This window comes from Salvelinus alpinus, chromosome 5 (genome assembly GCF_045679555.1).
Source record: "Salvelinus alpinus chromosome 5, SLU_Salpinus.1, whole genome shotgun sequence".
NCBI classification, from domain to species: Eukaryota; Metazoa; Chordata; class Actinopteri; order Salmoniformes; family Salmonidae; genus Salvelinus; species Salvelinus alpinus.
This window is the reverse complement of record NC_092090.1, coordinates 13472136-13496329: the sequence shown is the minus strand read 5'-3', so window position 1 is coordinate 13496329 and position 24194 is coordinate 13472136. Positions and strand designations below refer to the sequence as shown.

Sequence of the window (24194 nt, the reverse complement as noted above, 5' to 3'; positions counted from 1 at the left end):
CTCCAGTCAGGACAAACAGACTATCCCTCGTATGCCGGGCACTCAGCGCTGAACCTACCGACATACTGTTTCTACTTAGATACTTATTGACAATGGAGTTTTTAACTGGGTTTTAGCTTTATATATGTAACAACTTTGTATCATAAGGTTTTGCTATAAGCATTCATGTCAGCTACTGGGTCCTAATTAGAGCTGAGTCTTAAATGCATGAAGGCATTATAATGCATCAAGCACACAGGTCATTCAGAGGAACAGTTACAACTCTTCCCACCCCTGGCTGTTTTCAAGTGAACACTCCTTCAGGTCTGTAAAAAGACTCGGTGTATTTCAGGCAAACTTTAACATTTACATTTACATTTAAGTCATTTAGCAGACGCTCTTATCCAGAGCGACTTACAAATTGGAAAGTTCATACATATTCATCCTGGTCCCCCCGTGGGGAATGAACCCACAACCCTGGCGTTGCAAGCGCCATGCTCTACCAACTAACCTTTTAGTTTTGATGTGTTACTCCTCCTTTAAGCTACAATCAATATCAATTAAGCACGACTACTGGTTCTTAATTAAGACAAGATGAAGAAGTTAATTGAGACCGGAGCGGAGAGCCAGAGATGTTAAATACTGATTGGACTGATTCTGTGTGTAGCAAACGAACAGAGCAAGTAATCATTATTTTATCACGCTGAACATGTTCAGGTTCACAAAAAAGAAAACTGCTGACTCACTCAGGAAGATGTTTCTTTACGATGACACATCTTTGTGCCTGTCGTGATTAGTAACTGTTTGGAGGATAACCTCTCTTTTCTCACGTCTGCACCATTCTGTCACTAATGAACCATAACAACAGTTGTTGTGAAGATACAAGATCACATTTAAATCTAACAGGTGAGATAACAGTCCCCTCAGGATGAGTGTGTCACTTATACCAGGCATTTTAGTAGCCTAATGTTCCCCAGAATGCCCTCCTCTACTCCCCAACAGAGTGATGACACGACGACAGTCCAACCTCACTGTTAGAGTGAGTGAGTCGTCTAACTCCAGTCTCTATCCTCCATGCAGCCTGTGATGTGGTGGGCCCAGTAGATGCACTGTCCTTGACCCCCCTCAGGGCCAACCCTCCACCGGTGAGTTACAGTGACAGGCCTGGTGACTAGAGGACCTGGGAGCAAGGTTACCCAGCCGCCCGTCCCCACCCCCCTCTTCCCCCCGTCCTGACCCCAGTAAACGTGCCCCATTGCCTGGATCTTATTTACACTCCAGCCCCTGGTGTAATAAAAGCTCCACCATGCAGTATTCATGGGCCTGGCCGGCTCTCTAAAGCGGCCCCCGAGCGGGCGGTCAGGGCTGGAGCGGTTGGTTTACAGTGCCACAGGGGTGGCAGGCAAGGCGACCTCTCTTCCAGCCAGACACCCTCACCTGAGACGGCCCGACCAGAACGACCAGAACGACTGCCAAACAGAGACTGACCTACCTAAGTTAAGAGTATATCACTCTGCAGATGAAGAGGCTAGCCGGTACGACCACACCACTATAAACTCACAAAGATGAGGACATTACACAGACCCACAACTATGAATATAAACAGAGGTTATATCCCCATGCTTATCAGTGGTGTCAGTTTCCCAGTCACCCGGGACCACTAAAACCAGAGGCAGAGGTGATGGAGGGAAGGAAACGCAGAGACAGATGTGATGGAGGGAAGGAAAAGCAGAGACAGAGGTGATGGAGGGAAGGAAAAGCAGAGACAGAGGTGATGGAGGGAAGGAAAAGCAGAGACAGAAGTGATGGAGGGAAGGAAAAGCAGAGACAGAAGTGATGGAGGGAAGGAAAAGCAGAGACAGAAGTGATGGAGGGAAGGAAAAGCAGAGACAGAGGTGATGGAGGGAAGGAAAAGCAGAGACAGAAGTGATGGAGGGAAGGAAAAGCAGAGACAGAAGTGATGGAGGGAAGGAAAAGCAGAGACAGAGGTGATGGAGGGAAGGAAAAGCAGAGACAGAGGTGATGGAGGGAAAGAAAAGCAGAGACAGAGGTGATGGAGGGAAGGAAAAACAGAGACAGAGGTGATGGAGGGAAAGAAAAGCAGAGACAGAGGTGATGGAGGGAAGGAAAAGCAGAGACAGAGGCGATGGAGGGAAGGAAAAGCAGAGACAGAAGTGATGGAGGGAGGGAAGGAAAAGCAGAGACAGAGGTGATGGAGGGAAGGAAAAGTGACCGGAGAGAAAGGAGAGAAAACAGAGGTTTAAAACAAAGAGCTTAAATAAACCTTGACGTGGTCAGGTGCTAAACAGACCAGGCATTTCAACCCTACTTTATGGCCTCCAGCTTAAGATAGAGTAACCAACTAACAAATGAACAGGCAGAAATGTCCCTGCTCCCCACGTCTAAATCAATGGGAGAGATCAATAAGAAAACAACTAGGCTGGGGGACTTTGGGAGAGGCCACGCCGGTGTCTAAGTGGATGTAACTGCATGTAAATGTGCTTGTTCTAATTGCGCAGGTCCATCAGGCACGGAATGGCCACCTGTCCCCACACTAGTTATTTATAACCTCGTAGGACAGGCTGGACCTCAGAGAGGGAGCGTAGAAAGTCATAAAAAAAAAACAAGGGACAACAGTGATGGATCACCGGGTCAGAGACACAGAGGAGAGCCAAGGTGTCAGCAACATCCAATTGAGTGTAAATGGCCGTGGGTCATAAACAGGGTTAAGGGTTAAAAGGTGGAGAGCCTTAAGTGGAGCTATTCACACTAGATAAGCTTAATATAAACCAGGCCAATAGGGAGACGGAGGAGAGGTAATGACCTTCTTCAGAGGAGACCACGATCACATTACAACATCTACTTTAAAATGAGGAGACTGGGTGGGGCGTTTTATTTATCTCACCCTTATTTTAGCAGGTAAGTTGACTGAGGACACATTCTCATTTACAGCAATGACCTGAGGAATAGTTACAGGGGAGAAGAGGGGGGGAGGAATGAGCCAATTGAAAACTGGGGATGATTCGGTGGCCAATTCAGTCTGCTCCCCACAGTCTTGGAGGCAGTAAGTATGTGTGTGTGTGTGTACAGTACGCATAGATAATTGTGTGTGTGTGTGTGTGTACAGTACGCATAGATAATCATGTGTGTGTGTGTGTGTGTGTGTGTATATAATATGTATGTCATTGGGTTATCAACACTTCATACTATGACATATAATAGCAGCAGTACAAAACACAAAGCCCAACAGAGAAGCCCACCAAATGATTTTTAAAGAAAGCAATTTACAGTAATAGTCCAGTTACTCTGTGGGGAAAAAGCCTCTGTGCATGTTTGACGGTCAAAGGGGTTTGTGTTTTACATTAACCAAAAGTGTTTAGGGTAGAGGTGACATAGGACACAACAGATATTACAGGCCCTATTTTCCCCTTAGGGCAGCGCCCTGTGTTCGTACAGATATCCACACACGCTGGGTCCCCTTGCTGTCCCCAGCCTGGGACCAGGAACCACTGGGCTCTCTCTCCATCTGCTGTGTGCAACACATTACCATCTGAAGGCACAAGCAGTGGTCTGGGATTCACATGCAGAACAGACAGACAGACGGACAGACAGACCAGAGGAGACTAGAGGAGATGCAGGATCAGACACAGCACAGTGTGAATGGAAGAAAACAAACACACTGACAGACAAGACAATGAAACCTAAGCATCTACAGATGTAGGATCTTAATTTGATCAGCCTGTTGCATGAGAACTTTCCTGCAGTGCAGCATATTTAAAACTTGTAGTGTATTTTGAGGTTTAAAAAGGCTTCTGAAGTTTGTAATTTCCACTTCGAAATGTCAGACTTGAATTTTTTCCTTGTATCATGTATCTACCCCTAGAAAAATGTTGATACATTATAATCTACATAATAATTCATATTTGCTGCTGGATTATTTTCCTGCTGTAGCAAACTGTCTCAAATGAAGATCCTTCATCTGTAGCAGTCAGTAAGTCTGGCCGTGTACCAAAACACAATGTCTGACTGACAGACAGACAGGTTACTAAACCCTAACCCTGTGAGTAGAGGACAGACACCAAGCCTGTACGTGTGTGTGTGTCTTGGTCAGTGGTGATAATGTGACAATGACACCAGAGGGCAGAGAGAGATGCCAGAGTGATTCCTATAGGCTCCCCAAGCTCCACCTGGACTTCCTCTGATCTCCCCACTGAACCTCATTAAGCGGCTGATTGGATAAGCTCAGCCACATTGTCCTTGTCTTTCAAGAAACAGCAGGAGGACAACAGGATCCTGAACAACAACTAGACAAGTCAGGAACTAAGCCTACTGTACCTCAGCCAATCAAGTGATTTAGATGCCAAGTAATACCCTTGAGGTCAGGTGTAAAATGTAGTCTAGTGTTTGAGGTAATCATTGCACAGTGTGGATTAAAGTTGGCGGACAACATCTAATTGTTGCTGGGGATTTGTCAGCCTTTGACCAGGTTAATCTGTGGCTAAGCTACCGTACATCACTGTTTGGTGTAAGGCTACTGCATATATTACAAATGTACATCCTGATAGGAACCAACTCCATCTACGTAAACAGTCAGGTGAAATGTACATCCTGATAGGAACCATCTATGTAAACAGTCAGGTGAAATGTACATCCTGATAGGAACCATCTATGTAAACAGTCAAGTGAAATGTACATCCTGATAGGAACCATCTATGTAAACAGTCAAGTGAAATGTACATCCTGATAGGAACCATCTATGTAAACAGTCAAGTGAAATGTACATCCTGATAGGAACTAACTCCATCTATGTAAACAGTCAGGTGAAATGTACATCCTGATAGGAACCATCTATGTAAACAGTCAGGTGAAATGTACATCCTGATAGGAACCATCTATGTAAACAGTCAGGTGAAATGTACATCCTGATAGGAACCATCTATGTAAACAGTCAGGTGAAATGTACATCCTGATAGGAACCATCTATGTAAACAGTCAGGTGAAATGTACATCCTGATAGGAACCATCTATGTAAACAGTCAGGTGAAATGTACATCCTGATAGGAACCATCTATGTAAACAGTCAGGTGAAATGTACATCCTGATAGGAACCATCTATGTAAACAGTCAGGTGAAATGTACATCCTGATAGGAACCAACTCCATCTATGTAAACAGTCAGGTGAAATGTACATCCTGATAGGAACCATCTATGTAAACAGTCAGGTGAAATGTACATCCTGATAGGAACCATCTATGTAAACAGTCAGGTGAAATGTACATCCTGATAGGAACCATCTATGTAAACAGTCAGGTGAAATGTACATCCTGATAGGAACCATCTATGTAAACAGTCAGGTGAAATGTACATCCTGATAGGAACCAACTCCATCTACGTAAACAGTCAGGTGAAATGTACATCCTGATAGGAACCATCTATGTAAACAGTCAGGTGAAATGTACATCCTGATAGGAACCAACTCCATCTATGTAAACAGTCAGGTGAAATGTACATCCTGATAGGAACCATCTATGTAAACAGTCAGGTGAAATGTACATCCTGATAGGAACCAACTCCATCTACGTAAACAGTCAGGTGAAATGTACATCCTGATAGGAACCATCTATGTAAACAGTCAGGTGAAATGTACATCCTGATAGGAACCAACTATGTAAACAGTCATGTGAAATGTACATCCTGATAGGAACTAACAGTCAGGTGAAATGAACATCCTGATAGGAACCATCTATGTAAACAGTCAGGTGAGATGTACATCCTGATAGGAACCAACTCCATCTACGTAAACAGTCAGGTGAAATGTACATCCTGATAGGAACCATCTATGTAAACAGTCAGGTGAAATGTACATCCTGATAGGAACCAACTATGTAAACAGTCAGGTGAAATGTACATCCTGATAGGAACTAACAGTCAGGTGAAATGTACATCCTGATAGGAACTAACAGTCAGGTGAAATGTACATCCTGATAGGAACTAACAGTCAGGTGAAATGTACATCCTGATAGGAACTAACAGTCAGGTGAAATGTACATCCTGATAGGAACTAACAGTCAGGTGAAATGTACATCCTGATAGGAACTAACAGTCAGGTGAAATGTACATCCTGATAGGAACTAACAGTCAGGTGAAATGTACATCCTGATAGGAACTAACAGTCAGGTGAAATGTACATCCTGATAGGAACTAACAGTCAGGTGAAATGTACATCCTGATAGGAACTAACAGTCAGGTGAAATGTACATCCTGATAGGAACTAACAGTCAGGTGAAATGTACATCCTGATAGGAACTAACAGTCAGGTGAAATGTACATCCTGATAGGAACTAACAGTCAGGTGAAATGTACATCCTGATAGGAACTAACAGTCAGGTGAAATGTACATCCTGATAGGAACTAACAGTCAGGTGAAATGTACATCCTGATAGGAACTAACAGTCAGGTGAAATGTACATCCTGATAGGAACTAACAGTCAGGTGAAATGTACATCCTGATAGGAACTAACAGTCAGGTGAAATGTACATCCTGATAGGAACTAACAGTCAGGTGAAATGTACATCCTGATAGGAACTAACAGTCAGGTGAAATGTACATCCTGATAGGAACTAACAGTCAGGTGAAATGTACATCCTGATAGGAACCATCTATGTAAACAGTCAGGTGAAACGTACATCCTGATAGGAACTAACAGTCAGGTGAAATGTACATCCTGATAGGAACTAACAGTCAGGTGAAATGTACATCCTGATAGGAACTAACAGTCAGGTGAAATGTACATCCTGATAGGAACTAACAGTCAGGTGAAATGTACATCCTGATAGGAACTAACAGTCAGGTGAAATGTACATCCTGATAGGATCTTTGAGGTGCTGCCTTGTTTGCATGTTGACAGAAATACAAACAGAAAAGAAACATAACAAAACCAAAAGTAACATGAACGACAGGCGGAGAACAAAACGACATCAGCAGTTTTCCTCCCGACCAGAAAAACAATCTGCCGCAGAACCGGATGGATTTTCTGCTGAGCTCAATTGACTGAGAAGTTGTCGGAGGTTTGCAATATTGGCTTTCCTCAGCCCAGCGGAACAATTTCCCAAGCCGAGCGAATAGCCAGTCGCTTTCTCCCTCAACTATAAGAGATAGGCCGTTAATGAAAAAACCTCACTACAATAAAACGGTCAAAGAAACGGAAAGAAAAAACGACAGGAAAAAAAAGCCCGAACAAGCCTGTTAAAGAAATAAACAGGATTTGCTCCGGATGAAATTTACGAGGAGCTCTGACAGAGACGACAGAAGCAGAGCCTCTCTCTCCGTCAAGTCAAGGTTAGAGAAGTGATCAATATCACCATCTCAATAAAACAGTTCAATAACAGGAGATGAAGAGAGGAGGACAGAGAAGAGAAGGAGGAGGACAGAGAAGAGAAGGAGGAGAGGAGGACAGAGAAGAGAAGGAGGAGGACAGAGAAGAGAAGGAGGAGAGGAGGACAGAGAAGAGAGGAGGAGAGGAGGACAGAGAAGAGAAGGAGGAGAGGAGGACAGAGAAGAGAAGGAGGAGAGGAGGACAGAGAAGAGGAGGAGGAGAGAAGGACAGAGAAGAGGAGGAGGAGAGAAGGACAGAGAAGGAGGAGGAGGAGAGAAGGACAGAGAAGGAGGAGAAGGACAGAGAAGGAGGAGAAGAGGACAGAGAAGAGAAGGAGGAGATGAAGGGAGGAGGAGGAGGACAGAGAAGAGGAGGAGGAGATGAAGGGAGGAGAGGGGGACAGAGAAGAGGAGGAGATGAAGGGAGGAGAGAAGGAGGAGAGGAGGACAAAGAAGAGAAAGAGGAGATGAAGGGAGGAGGAGGACAGAGAAGAGGAGGAGAAGATGAAGGCAGGAGAGGAGGACAGAGAAGAGGAGGACAGAGAAGAGGAGGACAGAGAAGAGGAGGACAGAGAAGAGGAGATGAAGGCAGGAGAGGAGGACAGAGAAGAGGAGGACAGAGAAGAGGACATAGAAGAGAAGGAGGAGAGGACGACAGAAGGAGGAGAGGAGGACAGAAGGAGAAGAGAAGGAGGAGAGGAGGACAGAGAAGAGGACAGAGAAGAGAAGGAGGAGCGGAGGACAGAAGGAGGAGAGGAGGACAGAAGGAGGAGAGGAGGAGGAGAGGAGGACAGAGAAGAGAAGGAGGAGATGAAGGGAGGAGAAGGAGGACAGAGAAGGAGGAGAGGAGGACAGAGGAGAGGAGGACAGAGAAGAGGACAGAGAAGAGAAGGAGGAGAGGAGGAGAGGAGGACAGAAGGAGAAGAGAAGGAGGAGAGGAGGACAGAGAAGAGAAGGAGAGTTATAAGGGGGGGAAAGATTTGAGTGTGACGAACCAAATGCCCCCACTGTGACTGTGTGTGTGTGTCTGTGTGTGTCTGTGTGTGTCTGTGTGTGACTGTGTGTGACTGTGTGTGACTGTGTGTGTGTGTGTGTGTGTGTGTGTGTGTGTGTGTGTGTGGACAACACATCCGTCAGGTGATTTGGGAGGAGAGTCTTCTCTCCAGGTAACATGCTGTATGGTCCAGTGGGACAATCACTCTCATACCAGATCAATACCACATACGTTTGGCAACCTTCACATCGTAAAGAAAATACATAAATAAATTGAATCGCCACTCGCGCCCCCTAACCAGCCTGATGGATTTCAGAGGGACACCAGAGATTAACAGACAGAGAGAGATCGAGAGAGACAGACAGACAGACAGAGAGAGAGAGATCGATAGATATGGTGAGAAAAGGAGAACAGAGAAATAGGGTGAAAGAGTGAGAAGAAGAAAGAAAGAGAAAGTTAGTCATTGTAAAAGTCTGGATTGTAACATGGATTGTATATGTGAGGGGGTGAGTGTACACTTTAATGAACTCAAGTGGTAACCCATGTCATGTTGTTGGAATGAACAGGCAGCAGTTAAAGGGCCAGGTTCTACCCTTCACGGAGAAGCCCACACTCCAACCACAGCTCTTCTCTCTACCCTTCACGGAGAAGCCCACACTCCAACCATGGCTCTTCTCTCTACCCTTCACGGAGAAGCCCACACTCCAACCATGGCTCTTCTCTCTACCCTTCACTGAGAAGCCCATAACCAAACCATGGCTCTTCTCTCTACCCTTCACTGAGAAGCCCACACTCCAACCACGGCTCTTCTCTCTACCCTTCACTGAGAAGCCCACACCCCAACCATGGCTCTTCTATCTACCCTTCACTGAGAAGCCCACACTCCAACCATGGCTCTTCTTTCTACCCTTCACTGAGAAGCCCATAACCAAACCATGGCTCTTCTCTCTACCCTTCACTGAGAAGCCCATAACCAAACCATGGCTCTTCTCTCTACCCTTCACTGAGAAGCCCATACTCCAACCACGGCTTTTCTCTCTACCCTTCACTGAGAAGCCCACACTCCAACCATGGCTCTTCTCTCTACCCTTCACTGAGAAGCCCACACTCCAACCATGGCTCTTCTATCTACCTTTCACTGAGAAGCCCACACTCCAACCCATGGCTTTTCTATCTACCCTTCACTGAGAAGCCCACACTCCAACCATGGCTCTTCTCTCTACCCTTCACTGAGAAGCCCACACTCCAACCATGGCTCTTCTCTCTACCCTTCACTGAGAAGCCCACACTCCAACCACAGCTCTTCTCTCTACCCTTCACTGAGAAGCCCATACCCCAACCATGGCTCTTCTCTCTACCCTTCACTGAGAAGCCCACACTCCAACCATGGCTCTTCTATCTACCCTTCACTGAGAAGCCCACACTCCAACCATGGCTCTTCTATCTACCCTTCACTGAGAAGCCCCCACTCCAACCACGGCTCTTCTCTCTACCCTTCACTGAGAAGCCCACACTCCAACCATGGCTCTTCTATCTACCCTTCACTGAGAAGCCCACACTCCAACCACAGCTCTTCTCTCTACCCTTCACTGAGAAGCCCACACCCCAACCACGGCTCTTCTCTCTACCCTTCACTGAGAAGCCCACACTCCAACCACGGCTCTTCTCTCTACCCTTCACTGAGAAGCCCACACCCCAACCACGGCTCTTCTCTCTACCCTTCACTGAGAAGCCCACACTCCAACCACGGCTCTTCTCTCTACCCTTCACTGAGAAGCCCACACCCCAACCATGGCTCTTCTCTCTACCCTTCACTGAGAAGCCCACACTCCAACCATGGCTCTTCTCTCTACCCTTCACTGAGAAGCCCATACTCCAACCATGGCTCTTCTCTCTACCCTTCACTGAGAAGCCCATACTCCAACCATGGCTCTTCTCTCTACCCTTCACTGAGAAGCCCATAACCAAACCATGGCTCTTCTCTCTACCCTTCACTGAGAAGCCCATAACCAAACCATGGCTCTTCTCTCTACCCTTCACTGAGAAGCCCATAACCAAACCACGGCTCTTCTCTCTACCCTTCACTGAGAAGCCCATAACCAAGCCATGGCTCTTCTCTCTACCCTTCACTGAGAAGCCCATAACCAAGCCATGGCTCTTCTCTCTACCCTTCACTGAGAAGCCCATAACCAAGCCATGGCTCTTCTCTCTACCCTTCACTGAGAAGCCCATAACCAAGCCATGGCTCTTCTCTCTACCCTTCACTGAGAAGCCCATAACCAAACCATGGCTCTTCTCTCTACCCTTCACTGAGAAGCCCATAACCAAGCCATGGCTCTTCTCTCTACCCTTCACTGAGAAGCCCATAACCAAACCATGGCTCTTCTCTCTACCCTTCACTGAGAAGCCCATAACCAAACCATGGCTCTTCTCTCTACCCTTCACTGAGAAGCCCATAACCAAACCATGGCTCTTCTCTCTACCCTTCACTGAGAAGCCCATAACCAAGCCACGGCTCTTCTCTCTACCCTTCACTGAGAAGCCCATAACCAAGCCATGGCTCTTCTCTCTACCCTTCACTGAGAAGCCCATAACCAAGCCATGGCTCTTCTCTCTACCCTTCACTGAGAAGCCCATAACCAAACCATGGCTCTTCTCTCTACCCTTCACTGAGAAGCCCATAACCAAGCCATGGCTCTTCTCTCTACCCTTCACTGAGAAGCCCATAACCAAACCATGGCTCTTCTCTCTACCCTTCACTGAGAAGCCCATAACCAAACCATGGCTCTTCTCTCTACCCTTCACTGAGAAGCCCATAACCAAACCACGGCTCTTCTCTCTACCCTTCACTGAGAAGCCCATAACCAAGCCATGGCTCTTCTCTCTACCCTTCACTGAGAAGCCCATAACCAAGCCATGGCTCTTCTCTCTACCCTTCACTGAGAAGCCCATAACCAAGCCATGGCTCTTCTCTCTACCCTTCACTGAGAAGCCCATAACCAAGCCATGGCTCTTCTCTCTACCCTTCACTGAGAAGCCCATAACCAAACCATGGCTCTTCTCTCTACCCTTCACTGAGAAGCCCATAACCAAGCCATGGCTCTTCTCTCTACCCTTCACTGAGAAGCCCACACTCCAACCATGGCTCTTCTATCTACCCTTCACTGAGAAGCCCATAACCAAACCATGGCTCTTCTCTCTACCCTTCACTGAGAAGCCCATAACCAAACCATGGCTCTTCTTTCAACACCATTCTTGTTGTTATTCCTACCAGTGTTGGCATGAAGGCCGACAGTAATGTACAGACAGGCACCTACTTGTACACGGTCCCTCCGTTTCCATGGCCAAGCTGCTCCTGGTATTGTATGTCTTGGCCATTGATCTATAGAGACACAAACAGAGATCAATACAAATAGGATAGGAGATAGAAGATAGAGATGTCAATGGAGATTTAGAAAAGGGAGAGAGGGAGAGGGAGAGAGGAATGTTACTGGAGGCCATAAACAAGGAGACCGGCGTTCAGGTCATCCCAAGTTCAGAGAGGGAGAGAGGGAGAGGGAGAGAGAGAGAGGGAGAGGGAGATGTAAAGGGAAAGAGAGAGAGCGAGATCAATACAACATTTGCTGTCCAATTTCTAAAAAGGACAATGGCGTGTAGGGGGCTGGGTGGGGGAGGAGTGATGGAGAGTTTAATGATGATTTGTTTGCTGTCTGGTTCCAGTCGTGTGTTGATAAAAGGTGTCAGAACGGGGTAATATAACATGGCCCCGTGTGACATGGAGGAGAGGCTGGGGGAAAGTTTCCTCCTGTCAGACTGATGCGAGGAGGGGAGGGGGTGTGTTACAATTCACACACACACTGCATTTACTAGCCAAAAAAAGGGTATACTGCACGGAATAAAACTATCCCAGCTAGGTGTCCATCCAGCCATTATTGTAATATTCACACAAAACGACAGAGGTGTTTCCATCAAACTGACTTGGTGTGAATAAAAACGTTTGCATAATGACGTAGTGCTTATAAAAAGCACTGTGACATAACAGATTAAAATAAAACACACAGAAGTTCAATGTGCTTCCATCGCTTTTAAACGCTACCGATGGTTTTGCTACAAAAGTTTTTAGATAAATAGCAAACTTGTCCGATCTGGTCTTGGCACGTGCCCACTTGGCAGATAAAGTGATCTGGTCTTGGCATGTGCTCTCTTGGCAGATAAAGTGATCTGGTCTTGGCATGTGCTCACTTGGCAGATAAAGTGATCTGGTCTTGGCACGTACTCTCTTGGCAGATAAAGTGATCTTGTCTTGGCACATGCTCACTTGGCAGATAAAGTGATCTTGGTCTTGGCACATGCTCTCTTGGCAGATAAAGTGATCTGGTCTTGGCACGTGCTCACTTGGCAGATAAAGTGATCTGGTCTTGGCATGTGCTCTCTTGGCAGATAAAGTGATCTGGTCTTGGCATGTGCTCACTTGGCAGATAAAGTGATCTGGTCTTGGCACGTACTCTCTTGGCAGATAAAGTGATCTTGTCTTGGCACATGCTCACTTGGCAGATAAAGTGATCTTGGTCTTGGCACATGCTCTCTTGGCAGATAAAGTGATCTGGTCTTGGCACGTGCTCACTTGGCAGATAAAGTGATCTGGTCTTGGCACGTGCTTACTTGGCAGATAAAGTGATCTGGTCTTGGCACATGCTCACTTGGCAGATAAAGTGGATAAGCTTCATGATGAGATTAAAGATCATTTTTATTTTTCAAATGGCAGCCAAGCACCATGATGTCACCAGCATAGCCTACAAATAATATCCTGGATAGGCCTATTTCCTGGAAATGTATATCCTGGATAGGCCTATTTCCTGGGAATGAATATCCCGGATTGGCCTATTTCCTGGAAATGAATATCCAGGATTGGCCTATTTCCTGGAAATGAATATCCCGGATAGGCCTATTTCCTGGGAATGAATATCCCGGATTGGCCTATTTCCTGGAAATGAATAACCCGGATAGGCCTATTTCCTGGAAATGAATAACCCGGATTGGGCTATTTCCTGGAAATGAATAACCCGGATTGGCCTATTTCCTGGAAATGAATATCCCGGATTGGCCTATTTCCTGGAAATGAATATCCCGGATTGGCCTATTTCCTGGAAATGAATATCCCGGATTGGCCTATTTCCTGGAAATGAATATCCCGGATTGGCCTATTTCCTGGAAATGAATATCCCGGATTGGCCTATTTCCTGGAAATGAATATCCCGGATTGGCCTATTTCCTGGAAATGAATATCCCGGATTGGCCTATTTCCTGGAAATGAATATCCCGGATTGGCCTATTTCCTGGAAATGAATATCCCGGATTGGCCTATTTCCTGGAAATGAATATCCTGGATAGGCCTATTTCCTGGAAATTAGCATCAAGCTCATCACTGCACATTCACCACCTTGAGAAGTTCATCATAACTTATTTCACATGTAGTCAAATAAACACTTCCTGCTTTTCCCCGTCGTAGCGGGAGGACAACACAGCACCACAACATGATGTTGTTCTAGCAATACTGGAGCACAATAGCATCTCCACCAAAACATGAAGCAGAATCTATTTCACCCACTAAAATGATCCACTCTTGTCGAACGCATTTAGTTTTGTCGACATTTATGAAAGCTTACAGACAATTAGCTTTTTACATCACACCTGTCGTGAGTGTTTTCATTAAGAGCCTGGTAATTCATACTCATAAAATGGTTGGATGGAAAAATGGTCCATGACAAATACAGCCTGTCTAAACCTTATACAAATTCTGCTCTCCTTCAGGACAAAACACACTGACGACAACCCCGAGCCATCCCAGTTTACCAGTGCTCTGTTGTGAGTGAGTACACCGGCTCAGTTCCAGCCTTTTTTATAAAGTCCATAGCCTAATAAAGACATGTCTTCGGCTGGCGTGACGCTTGTCACTTCATCAATACCTACAACAACCCCCCAATCCCCAACACCCTTCCCATTTAAACCCCATGACAGCTATCAGATAAATATGTATATCTCATAACCTGTATTAGATAGAGACGTCTGTTTGGGTGGATGAGGTGGAGGCTGGTCCTGGCTAGCAGGCTTGTCAATAGCCTGATTGTGTGGGCAGATGCTTGTTTGTGCTGCTGAGACCAGCATGATATCAAGTCAATGGCCTGCTGTCAAGGTTCATTTTGGCCAGGGGGAAAGGGGCGAATGGGACTACACTGGGGGTTAAAATGACCCAGCACCACCACCACCTCCTCCAATTCAGCCCCATTGATTGGGTTACATGGGAGAGGGGGGGAGATACTTGTCAGGTGTCAGAGAGAGAGAGAGAGAGGGCAGAAGGGGGGAGATACTTGTCAGGTGTCAGAGAGAAAGAGAGATAGAGAAAGAGATAGAGGGAGAGAGAGACAGAGAGACAGAGACAGAGAGACAGAGAGAGAGAGACAGAGAGAGAGAGAGAGAGAGAGAGAGAGAGAGAGAGAGAGAGAGAGAGAGAGAGAGAGAGAGAGAGAGAGAGAGGGGGTATGGCTCCATTAGACCAATGTGTTACAGGCGACATCGGGGAAGTGGCTGGGCTTAATTGTCTGCTTGACACACTTTGCCTGGCCTTGCGTGTGCGTGTGCGTGTGTGTCCTAGGCAACAGCGCTCAGCTAAGACAATGAATATCTATCCAGTCGGTCAGGATAAAGATCTCACCCGGGGCAGGCGGTGAAACAGGAAGTGAGCAGCAGCTTTCAGAGGAAATCAATGACCAGCCACTCAGTAGCAGGGACATGACATGTCTCCTCCTACAGGACCAGCCACTCACTAACAGGGACATGATGTGTCTTCTAGAACAGGACCAGCCAATCACTAACAAGGACATGATGTGTCTCCTCCAACAGGACCAGCCACTCACAAACAGGGACATGATGTGTCTTCTATAACAGGACCAGCCACTCACTAACAGGGACATGATGTGTCTCCTCCCACAGGACCAGCCACTCACTAACAGGGACATGATGTGTCTCCTCCCACAGGACCAGCCACTCACTAACAGGGACATGATGTGTCTCCTCCCACAGGACCAGCCACTCACTAACAGGGACATGATGTGTCTTCTATAACAGGACCAGCCACTCACTAACAGGGACATGATGTGTCTTCTATAACAGGACCAGACACTCACTAACAGGGACATGATGTGTCTCCTCCAACAGGACCAGACACTCACTAACAGGGACATGATGTGTCTTCTATAACAGGACCAGACACTCACTAACAGGGACATGATGTGTCTTCTATAACAGGACCAGACACTCACTAACAGGGACATGATGTGTCTTCTATAACAGGACCAGCCACTCACTAACAGGGACATGATGTGTCTTCTACAACAGGACCAGACAGTCACTAACAGGGACATGATGTGTCTCCTCCTACAGGACCAGCCACTCACTAACAGGGACATGATGTGTCTCCTCCTACAGGACCAGACACTCACTAACAGGGACATGATGTGTCTTCTATAACAGGACCAGACACTCACTAACAAGGACATGATGTGTCTTCTATAACAGGACCAGACACTCACTAACAGGGACATGATGTGTCTTCTATAACAGGACCAGACACTCACTAACAGGGACATGATGTGTCTTCTATAACAGGACCAGACACTCACTAACAGGGACATGATGTGTCTTCTATAACAGGACCAGACACTAACTAACAGGGACATGATGTGTCTTCTATAACAGGACCAGACAGTCACTAACAGGGACATGATGTGTCTTCTATAACAGGACCAGACACTCACTAACAGGGACATGATGTGTCTTCTATAACAGGACCAGCCACTCACTAACAGGGACATGATGTGTCTCCTCCCACAGGATCCAACAGGGTGCAGGCCAAGGCCCTGGTGACGTGTCTTCTCCAACAGGATCTAACAGGGTGCAGGCCAAGGCCCTGGTGACGTGTCTTCTCCAACAGGATCCAACAGGGTGCAGGCCAAGGCCCTGGTGACGTGTCTTCTCCAACAGGATCTAACAGGGTGCAGGCCAAGGCCCTGGTGACGTGTCTTCTCCAACAGGATCTAACAGGGTGCAGGCCAAGGCCCTGGTGACGTGTCTTCTCCAACAGGATCTAACAGGGTGCAGGCCAAGGCCCTGGTGACGTGTCTTCTCCAACAGGATCTAACAGGGTGCAGGCCAAGGCCCTGGTGACGTGTCTTCTCCAACAGGATCTAACAGGGTGCAGGCCAAGGCCCTGGTGACGTGTCTTCTCCAACAGGATCTAACAGGGTGCAGGCCAAGGCCCTGGTGACGTGTCTTCTCCAACAGGATCTAACAGGGTGCAGGCCAAGGCCCTGGTGACGTGTCTTCTCCAACAGGATCTAACAGGGTGCAGGCCAAGGCCCTGGTGACGTGTCTTCTCCAACAGGATCTAACAGGGTGCAGGCCAAGGCCCTGGTGACGTGTCTTCTCCAACAGGATCTAACAGGGTGCAGGCCAAGGCCCTGGTGACGTGTCTTCTCCAACAGGATCTAACAGGGTGCAGGCCAAGGCCCTGGTGAATGACCCTAGTGGGGACACGTGTGTGTTAGTTCAGAAGGGGGAGAAATACAATACCTGTCCATTCGTCAAAATCTTCTTCAGCTCTGCGGATGACTTCTTTAGACTGGAACTGAAAGATGACAACATCTGGATTCAGTCAAAAGACACAGGCTATAGAGCAAAGGTGTAGTCTGCAGTACCAGTCAAAAGACACAGGCTATAGAGCAAAGGTGTAGTCTGCAGTACCAGTCAAAAGACACAGGCTATAGAGCAAAGGTGTAGTCTGCAGTACCAGTCAAAAGACACAGGCTATAGAGCAAAGGTGTGATGTAGTCTGCAGTACCAGTCAAAAGTCTGGACACACCTACTCAAAGGTTTTTCTTTATTTTACTATTTTCTACATTGTAGAATAATGGTGAAGACATCACAACTATGAAATAGCACATGGAATCATGTAGTAACCAAAATAAAGTGTTGAAATTTATTTTAGATTCTTCAAAGTAGCCACCCTTTGCCTTTACGACAGCTTTGCGAACTCTTGGCATTCTCTCAACCAGCTTCACCTGGAATGCTTTGCCAACATTCTTGAAGGAGTTCCCACATATTCTGAGCACTTGTTGGCTGCTTTTCTTTCACTCTGCAGTCCAACGTATCCCAAACCATCTCAATTTGGTTGAGGTCGGGTGATTGTGGAGGCCAGGTCATCTGATGCAGCACTCCATCACTCTCCGTCTTGGTCAAATAGCCCTTACACAGCCTGGAGGTGTGTTGGGTCATTGTCCTGTTGAAAAACAAATGATCGTCCCACTAAACACAAACCAGATGGGATGGCGAATCGCTGCAGAATGCTGTGGTAGACATGCTGGTTAAGTGTGCCTTGAATTCTAAATGAATCACCGACAGTGTCACCAGCAAAGCACCATGACACCTCCTCCTCCATGCTTCACGGTGGGAACCACACATGTAGAGATCATCCGTTCACCTACTCTGCATCTCACAAAGACACGGCTGTTGGAAACAAAAATCTCAAATTTGGACTCATCAGACCAAAGGACAGATTTCCACCGGTCTAATATCCATTGCTCATGTTTCTTTGCCCAAGCAAGTCTCTTCTTATTATTGGTGTCCTTTAGTAGATGTTTCTTTGCAGCATCTGAAGGCCTGACTCACGCAGTCTCCTCTGAACAGTTGATGTTGGGATGTGTCTGTTACTTGAACTCTGTGAAGCATTTATTTGGGCTGCAATTTCTGAGACTGGTAACTAATGAACTTATCCCCTGCAGCAGATGTAACTCTGGGTCTTCCTTTCCTGTGGCGGTCCTCATCAGAGCCAGTTTCATCATAGCGCTTGATAGTTTTTGTGACTGCAATTGAAGAAACCTTCAAAGTTCTTGAAATTTTCCAGATTGACTGACCTTTATGTCTTAAAGTAATGATGGACTGTCATTTCTCTTTGCTTATTTGAGCTGTTCTTGCCATAATATGTACTTGGTCTTTTACCAAATAGGGCTATCTTCTGTACACCACCCCTACCTTGTCACAACACACCTGATTGGCTCAAACGCATTGAGGAGGAAAGAAATTCCACAAATGAACTTAACAAGGCACACCTGTTAATTGAAATGCATTCCAGGTGACTTCCTCATGAAGCTGGTTGAGAGAATGCCAAGAATGTGCAAAGCTGTCATTAAGGCAAAGGGTGGCTACTTTGAACAATCTAAAATATATTTTGATTTATTTAACATATGATTCCATATGTGTTATTTCAGAGTGTTGATGTCTTCACTATTATTCTACAATGTAGAAAATAGTACAAATAAAGAAAAACCTTTGAATGAATAGTTGTGTCCAAACTTTTGACTGGTACTGTACATAGATACCAAGATATTCAAATACACTGTATATTTGAGAAGCACAATCATATATCCATCCACCAACCCACTCATTCACCCATCTATCAACCCATTCACCCATCTATCCACCCATTCACCCATCTATCCACCCATTCATCCACCCCTTCACCCATCTATCCACCCATTCACCCATCTATCCACATCTATCCACTCATTCACCCATCTATCCACTCATTCACCCATCTATCCACTCATTCACCCATCTATCCACCCATTCACCCATCTATCCACCCATTCACCCATCTATCCACCCATTCACCCATCTATCCACCCATTCACCCATCTATCCACCCATTCACCCATCTATCCACCCATTCACCCATCTATCCACCCATTCACCCATCTATCCACCCATTCACCCATCTATCCACCCATTCACCCATCTATCCACCCATTCACCCATCTATCCACCCATCTATCCACCCATTCACCCATCTATCCACCCATTCACCCATCTATCCACCCATTCACCCATCTATCAACCCATTCACCCATCTATCCACCCATTCACCCATCTATCATTTATCCACCCATCAACCCATTCACCCATCCACCCATCTATCCATCCACCCACCCACCCATCCATCCACAAACCCATCCAGCCATTCACCCATATTTATCCATCTATCCATCCACCACCCATCCATCCATCCATCCATCCATCCATCCATCCATCCATATTTACATACACTCCCCCATGCATCCATCCCTCCTCCATCCATCCCCAGGCAGTTGGGCCTTAACCCTCCAGACTCCTCACCTATTGTTGGGCATAGAGCCGACGGCGGCGGGGGAACAGTCATTGGGCCTTGTGTTCACCTGCGGCCAAAAGGAGACAGAGACAATAAGTTGGCAAGGCCAACAGCCAGCCAGCCAGGCAGCAAGCACACAGGCCTTCTAATAAACCCATTGACTGACTCAACACAACACACTCTCTCTCTCCCTTTTTCTCTCAGTTCAAACTGAGGGTTAATTGACTTTTGTTAGAGAGAAAGAGAGAGAGGGGAGGAGTAGCTTGAGAGAGAGGAGAGAGAACGAGGGAGACAGGGAGAGAGAGAACGAGGGAGACAGGGAGATAGAGGAGAGAGAACGAGGGAGACGGGGAGAGAGAGAGAGGAGAGAGAACGAGGGAGACGGGGAGAGAGAGAGAGGAGAGAGAACGAGGGAGAGAGAGAGAACGAGGGAGACGGGGAGAGAGAGAGAGAACGAGGGAGACGGGGAAAGAGAGAGATAGAGGAGAGAGAACGAGGGAGACGGGGAGAGAGAGAACGAGGGAGGCAGGGAGAGAGAGATAGAGGAGAGAGAGAGATAGAGAAGAGAGAACGAGGGAGACAGGGAGAGAGAGATAGAGGAGAGAGAGAGATAGAGAAGAGAGGGTGGCACAGAAATGACCATAATGACGACTATGGGAGGAACGTATTGAAAGACTCACATTAGGGGGAAAAGTACCATCTCTCTAGGACATGTAATTCTTTCCAGCTCTGCATGGGTATGGTAGGGTTTTACACCGAAGACCCAGCACACCCGGATTCAACCCAGGTTGAACAAAAGAGAAACAAGAGGGGAAACGGGGTGGTCGTTCTAAAAATACTTGTTTAATTGAGGTCCACAGGTCACCGTGTTTGGTCCACTAAGGCAGGGATTCTCCCTTTAATTAGTGCCCAGAGAAGACCTGATTTAAATGTACAGTATCTTGTTCCACCTCATTTTCTCAAGCCAATTCATTTGAGATGAAACATCATCACAGGGTTTCAACATCGTCGAGGGAGAAACACACATTTGACCTTAAAAGAGATTCCCCATCAAAACGTTGTCAACAGGAACACTTGACGTATGTGTTAAATAAAGGTATGGCGATATCAGCATTTCAAGGGAAGCCCGGCCCTACGATTAAAACAGAACGCAGTGTAGTCTTGTTAGAATGGAGCATGGATTTAAGAATGACCTAGAGAAAGGCTTGTCAGCTTGGTTAACCCATTTAAGACATTGTAATTAGCAGAAAGGTTTCAATAGCTAACATATGAGCAGAACACGGAGATGGAGTGTCTGGGGTGTTTCTGAATGGGGGTTCTGGGTAATGACCATTTCATGGTCGGGTGTAAAAGCCTTTCCTCAGTGGTGCTGCTTGACTTGGTCTAACCCTGATCATCTTCAACATCCAATCAGATGTGTGAAAATTGAGGGGACCATGATGCTTTGGGGGCAGCTTAGAATATAATACCCTGCTCTTAGCTGCCCATCACAGAGTAACCAAATGAGTACTGGGAGCTGAGGAAGGAGAGAGAGAGAGAATATAATACCCTGCTCTTAGCCGCCCATCACAGAGTAACCAAATGAGTACTGGGAGCTGAGGAAGGAGAGAGAGAGAGAATATAATACCCTGCTCTTAGCCGCCCATAACAGAGTAACCAAATGAGTACTGGGAGCTGAGGAAGGAGAGAGAGAGAGAGAATATAATACCCTGCTCTTAGCCGCCCATCACAGAGTAACCAAATGAGTACTGGGAGCTGAGGAAGGAGAGAGAGAGAGAATATAATACCCTGCTCTTAGCCGCCCATCACAGAGTAACCAAATGAGTACTGGGAGCTGAGGAAGGAGAGAGAGAGAGAATATAATACCCTGCTCTTAGCTGCTCATCACAGAGTAACCAAATGAGTACTGGGAGCTGAGGAGAGAGAGAGAGAGAGAATATAATACCCTGCTCTTAGCCGCCCATCACAGAGTAACCAAATGAGTACTGGGAGCTGAGGAGAGAGAGAGAGAGAGAATATAATACCCTGCTCTTAGCCGCCCATCACAGAGTAACCAAATGAGTACTGGGAGCTGAGGAAGGAGAAAGAGAGAGAATATAATACCCTGCTCTTAGCCGCCCATCACAGAGTAACCAAATGAGTACTGGGAGCTGAGGAGGGGGAGAGGGAGAGAGGGAGAGAGGGAGAGAGGGAGAGAGGGAGAGAGGGAGAGGGGGAGAGAGAGAGAGGGGGAGAGGGGGAGAGAGGGAGAGAGAGGGAGAGAGAGGGGGAGAGAGAGGGAGAGAGAGAGAGAGAGAGAGAGAGAGAGAGAGAGAGAGAGAGAGAGAGAGAGAGAGAGAGAGAGAGAGAGAGAGAGAGAGAGAGAGAGAGAGAGAGAGAGAGAGAGAGAGAGAGAGAGAGAGAGAGAGAGAGAGAGAGAGAGAGAGAGAGAGAGAGAGAGAGAGAGAGAGAGAGAGAGAGAGAGAGAGAGAGAGAGAGAGAGAGAGAGAGAGAGAGAGAGAGAGAGAGAGAGAGAGAGAGAGAGAGAGAGAGAAAGAGAGAGAGAGAGAGAGAGAGAGAAAGAGAGAGAGAGAGAAAGAGAGAGAGAGAGAAAGAGAGAGAGAGAGAGAGAGAGAGAGAGAGAGAGAGAGAGAGAGAGAGAGAGAGAGAGAGAGAGAGAGAGAGAGAGAAAGAGAGAGAGAGAGAGAAAGAGAGAAAGAGAATGTTAGAGAGAGGAGAGAATAAGAGAGAAAGAGAGAATGAAAGAGAGAGAGAGAGAGAGAGAGAGAGAGAAAGAGAGAGAGACAGAGAGAATGTTAGAGAGAGAGGAAAGAGAGAGAGAGAGAGAGACAGAGAGAATGTTAGAGAGAGAGGAGAGAATAAGAGAGAGAGAATGTTAGAGAGAGAGAGATGGAGAAAAGAAAGAAAGGAATACAGCCAGACATCTACATATATAAATACAAAGCGGAGAAAGGGGGGGGGGGGGCGTGTGTGTGTGCGTGTGTGTGTGTGAGAAAGAGAACCTTGACTTCAATTGACATTTCAATAAGTGGAACACAGCGTTACCAATCCATTTCGCCCCAACTTTTCTCCTGAAACAATTATTGAGATGGGTACCTTCAGGCCATGTATGTTCCGGATCCCTGGAGTCTTGCCGGCTGAAACAGTAATTGACTAAATTTTAGAACACATCACAGGGCCATTTACAAATGGTGCTGAAAAGGAATCGTTTAAAAAGGCGAAATGAGGGTGAATCTGAAATTAGCTGTGCAGAAAAATGATTGAGATGTGGCTCTGGAGACCGGGAGAGAGAGGGGAATTAGGAAAATATATTTTTTTTTTCAGGCTCCGTTTATAAATGGGTTGCTGCTTGGCTGGAGGTGTGGAGGACTAGTGGCAGACATTTGTAGTTATGCTCCGTTTCAGTTACACATACGCGGCTAGATGGTGACGTGAAGCAACACTTGTACTGTATGAATACATGGGCTGTGGGGAACTATGTTCAAACAGTCTTTTCCAACACAAACAGGTTTATACACTGTACATAAACATACTCCAAGTATTCAGTAGAGCAGGGGTATTCAACTCTGACCCGATGAGGTCCGGAGCCTGCTGGCTTTACTGTCCTATCTGATCATTAACTACACACCCACCTGGTGTCCCAGGTCTAAATCAGTCCTTGATTAGAGGGGAACAATGAAAACATGCAGTGGAACTGGCGTTGAGGTCCAGAGTTGAGTTTGAGAACAATAGAGCATTGTGTAATATCCTAAGTCTTATCAAGTGTGAACAAGCCCACAGTGACGGGCAAGGAACAACTAACTGTTTCATTGGTGAAACACACATGGAACATCAAATGAATTAGAGCTTTAGTGAGTTTTAGAGGGAGAGGAAGCCACACTGCACATTGTCCTCAACACAAAACCATTAAAGTCCATGTTAAAGGCTCTGTCAATTTTGATTGATTGCTTTGCAGTGGCTGTGTTGATTCCTTCCACTCATGGGCACCCACAGTTCTCTAGTCCTCTACCCAGAACCCACCACTCTCTCCCCAGCACCCACAGTTCTCTAGTCCTCTCCCCAGCACCCAGTCTCTCTCTCTCTCGCCCCATCTCCCTCTCTCGCCCCCAGTCTCTCTCTCTCGCCCCAGTCTCTCTCGCGCCCCAGTCTCCCTCTCTCTCTCGCCCCAGTCTCCCTCTCTCTCGCGCCCCAGTCTCCCTCTCTCTCTCTCTCGCCCCAGTCTCCCTCTCTCTCTCTCTCTCGCGCGCCCCAGTCTCCCTCTCTCTCTCTCTCGCGCCCCAGTCTCCCTCTCTCTCTCTCTCGCGCCCCAGTCTCCCTCTCTCTCGCGCCCCAGTCTCCCTCTCTCTCGCGCCCCAGTCTCCCTCTCTCTCGCGCCCCAGTCTCCCTCTCTCTCTCTCTCGCCCCAGTCTCCCTCTCTCTCTCTCGCGCCCCAGTCTCCCTCTCTCTCTCTCTCGCCCCAGTCTCCCTCTCTCTCCCTCTCTCTCTCTCTCTCGCGCGCCCCAGTCTCCCTCTCTCTCTCTCTCGCGCCCCAGTCTCCCTCTCTCTCGCGCCCCAGTCTCCCTCTCTCTCGCGCCCCAGTCTCCCTCTCTCTCGCGCCCCACTCTCCCTCTCTCTCTCTCGCGCCCCAG

General features: G+C 47.0%; 1 protein-coding gene across 4 annotated transcripts in view; it reads right to left on the bottom strand.

Annotated features, from left to right (window-relative positions):
- The window catches only part of map2k5 (mitogen-activated protein kinase kinase 5), a 100460-nt gene that overhangs the window by 60301 nt on the left and 15965 nt on the right, over nucleotides 1-24194 (bottom strand). For 2 of the 4 annotated variants that reach the window (XM_071400665.1, XM_071400664.1), the window contains exons 5-8: nucleotides 22663-22703; nucleotides 19575-19633; nucleotides 16977-17031; nucleotides 11666-11730 (exon numbers count right to left, since the gene is read on the bottom strand). In XM_071400665.1, coding sequence (XP_071256766.1) covers nucleotides 11666-11730; nucleotides 16977-17031; nucleotides 19575-19633; nucleotides 22663-22703 — 220 coding nt within the window. The remainder of the gene's footprint in view (nucleotides 1-11665; nucleotides 11731-16976; nucleotides 17032-19574; nucleotides 19634-22662; nucleotides 22704-24194) is intronic. The other 2 variants (XM_071400666.1, XM_071400667.1) reach the window with 2 other exon arrangements.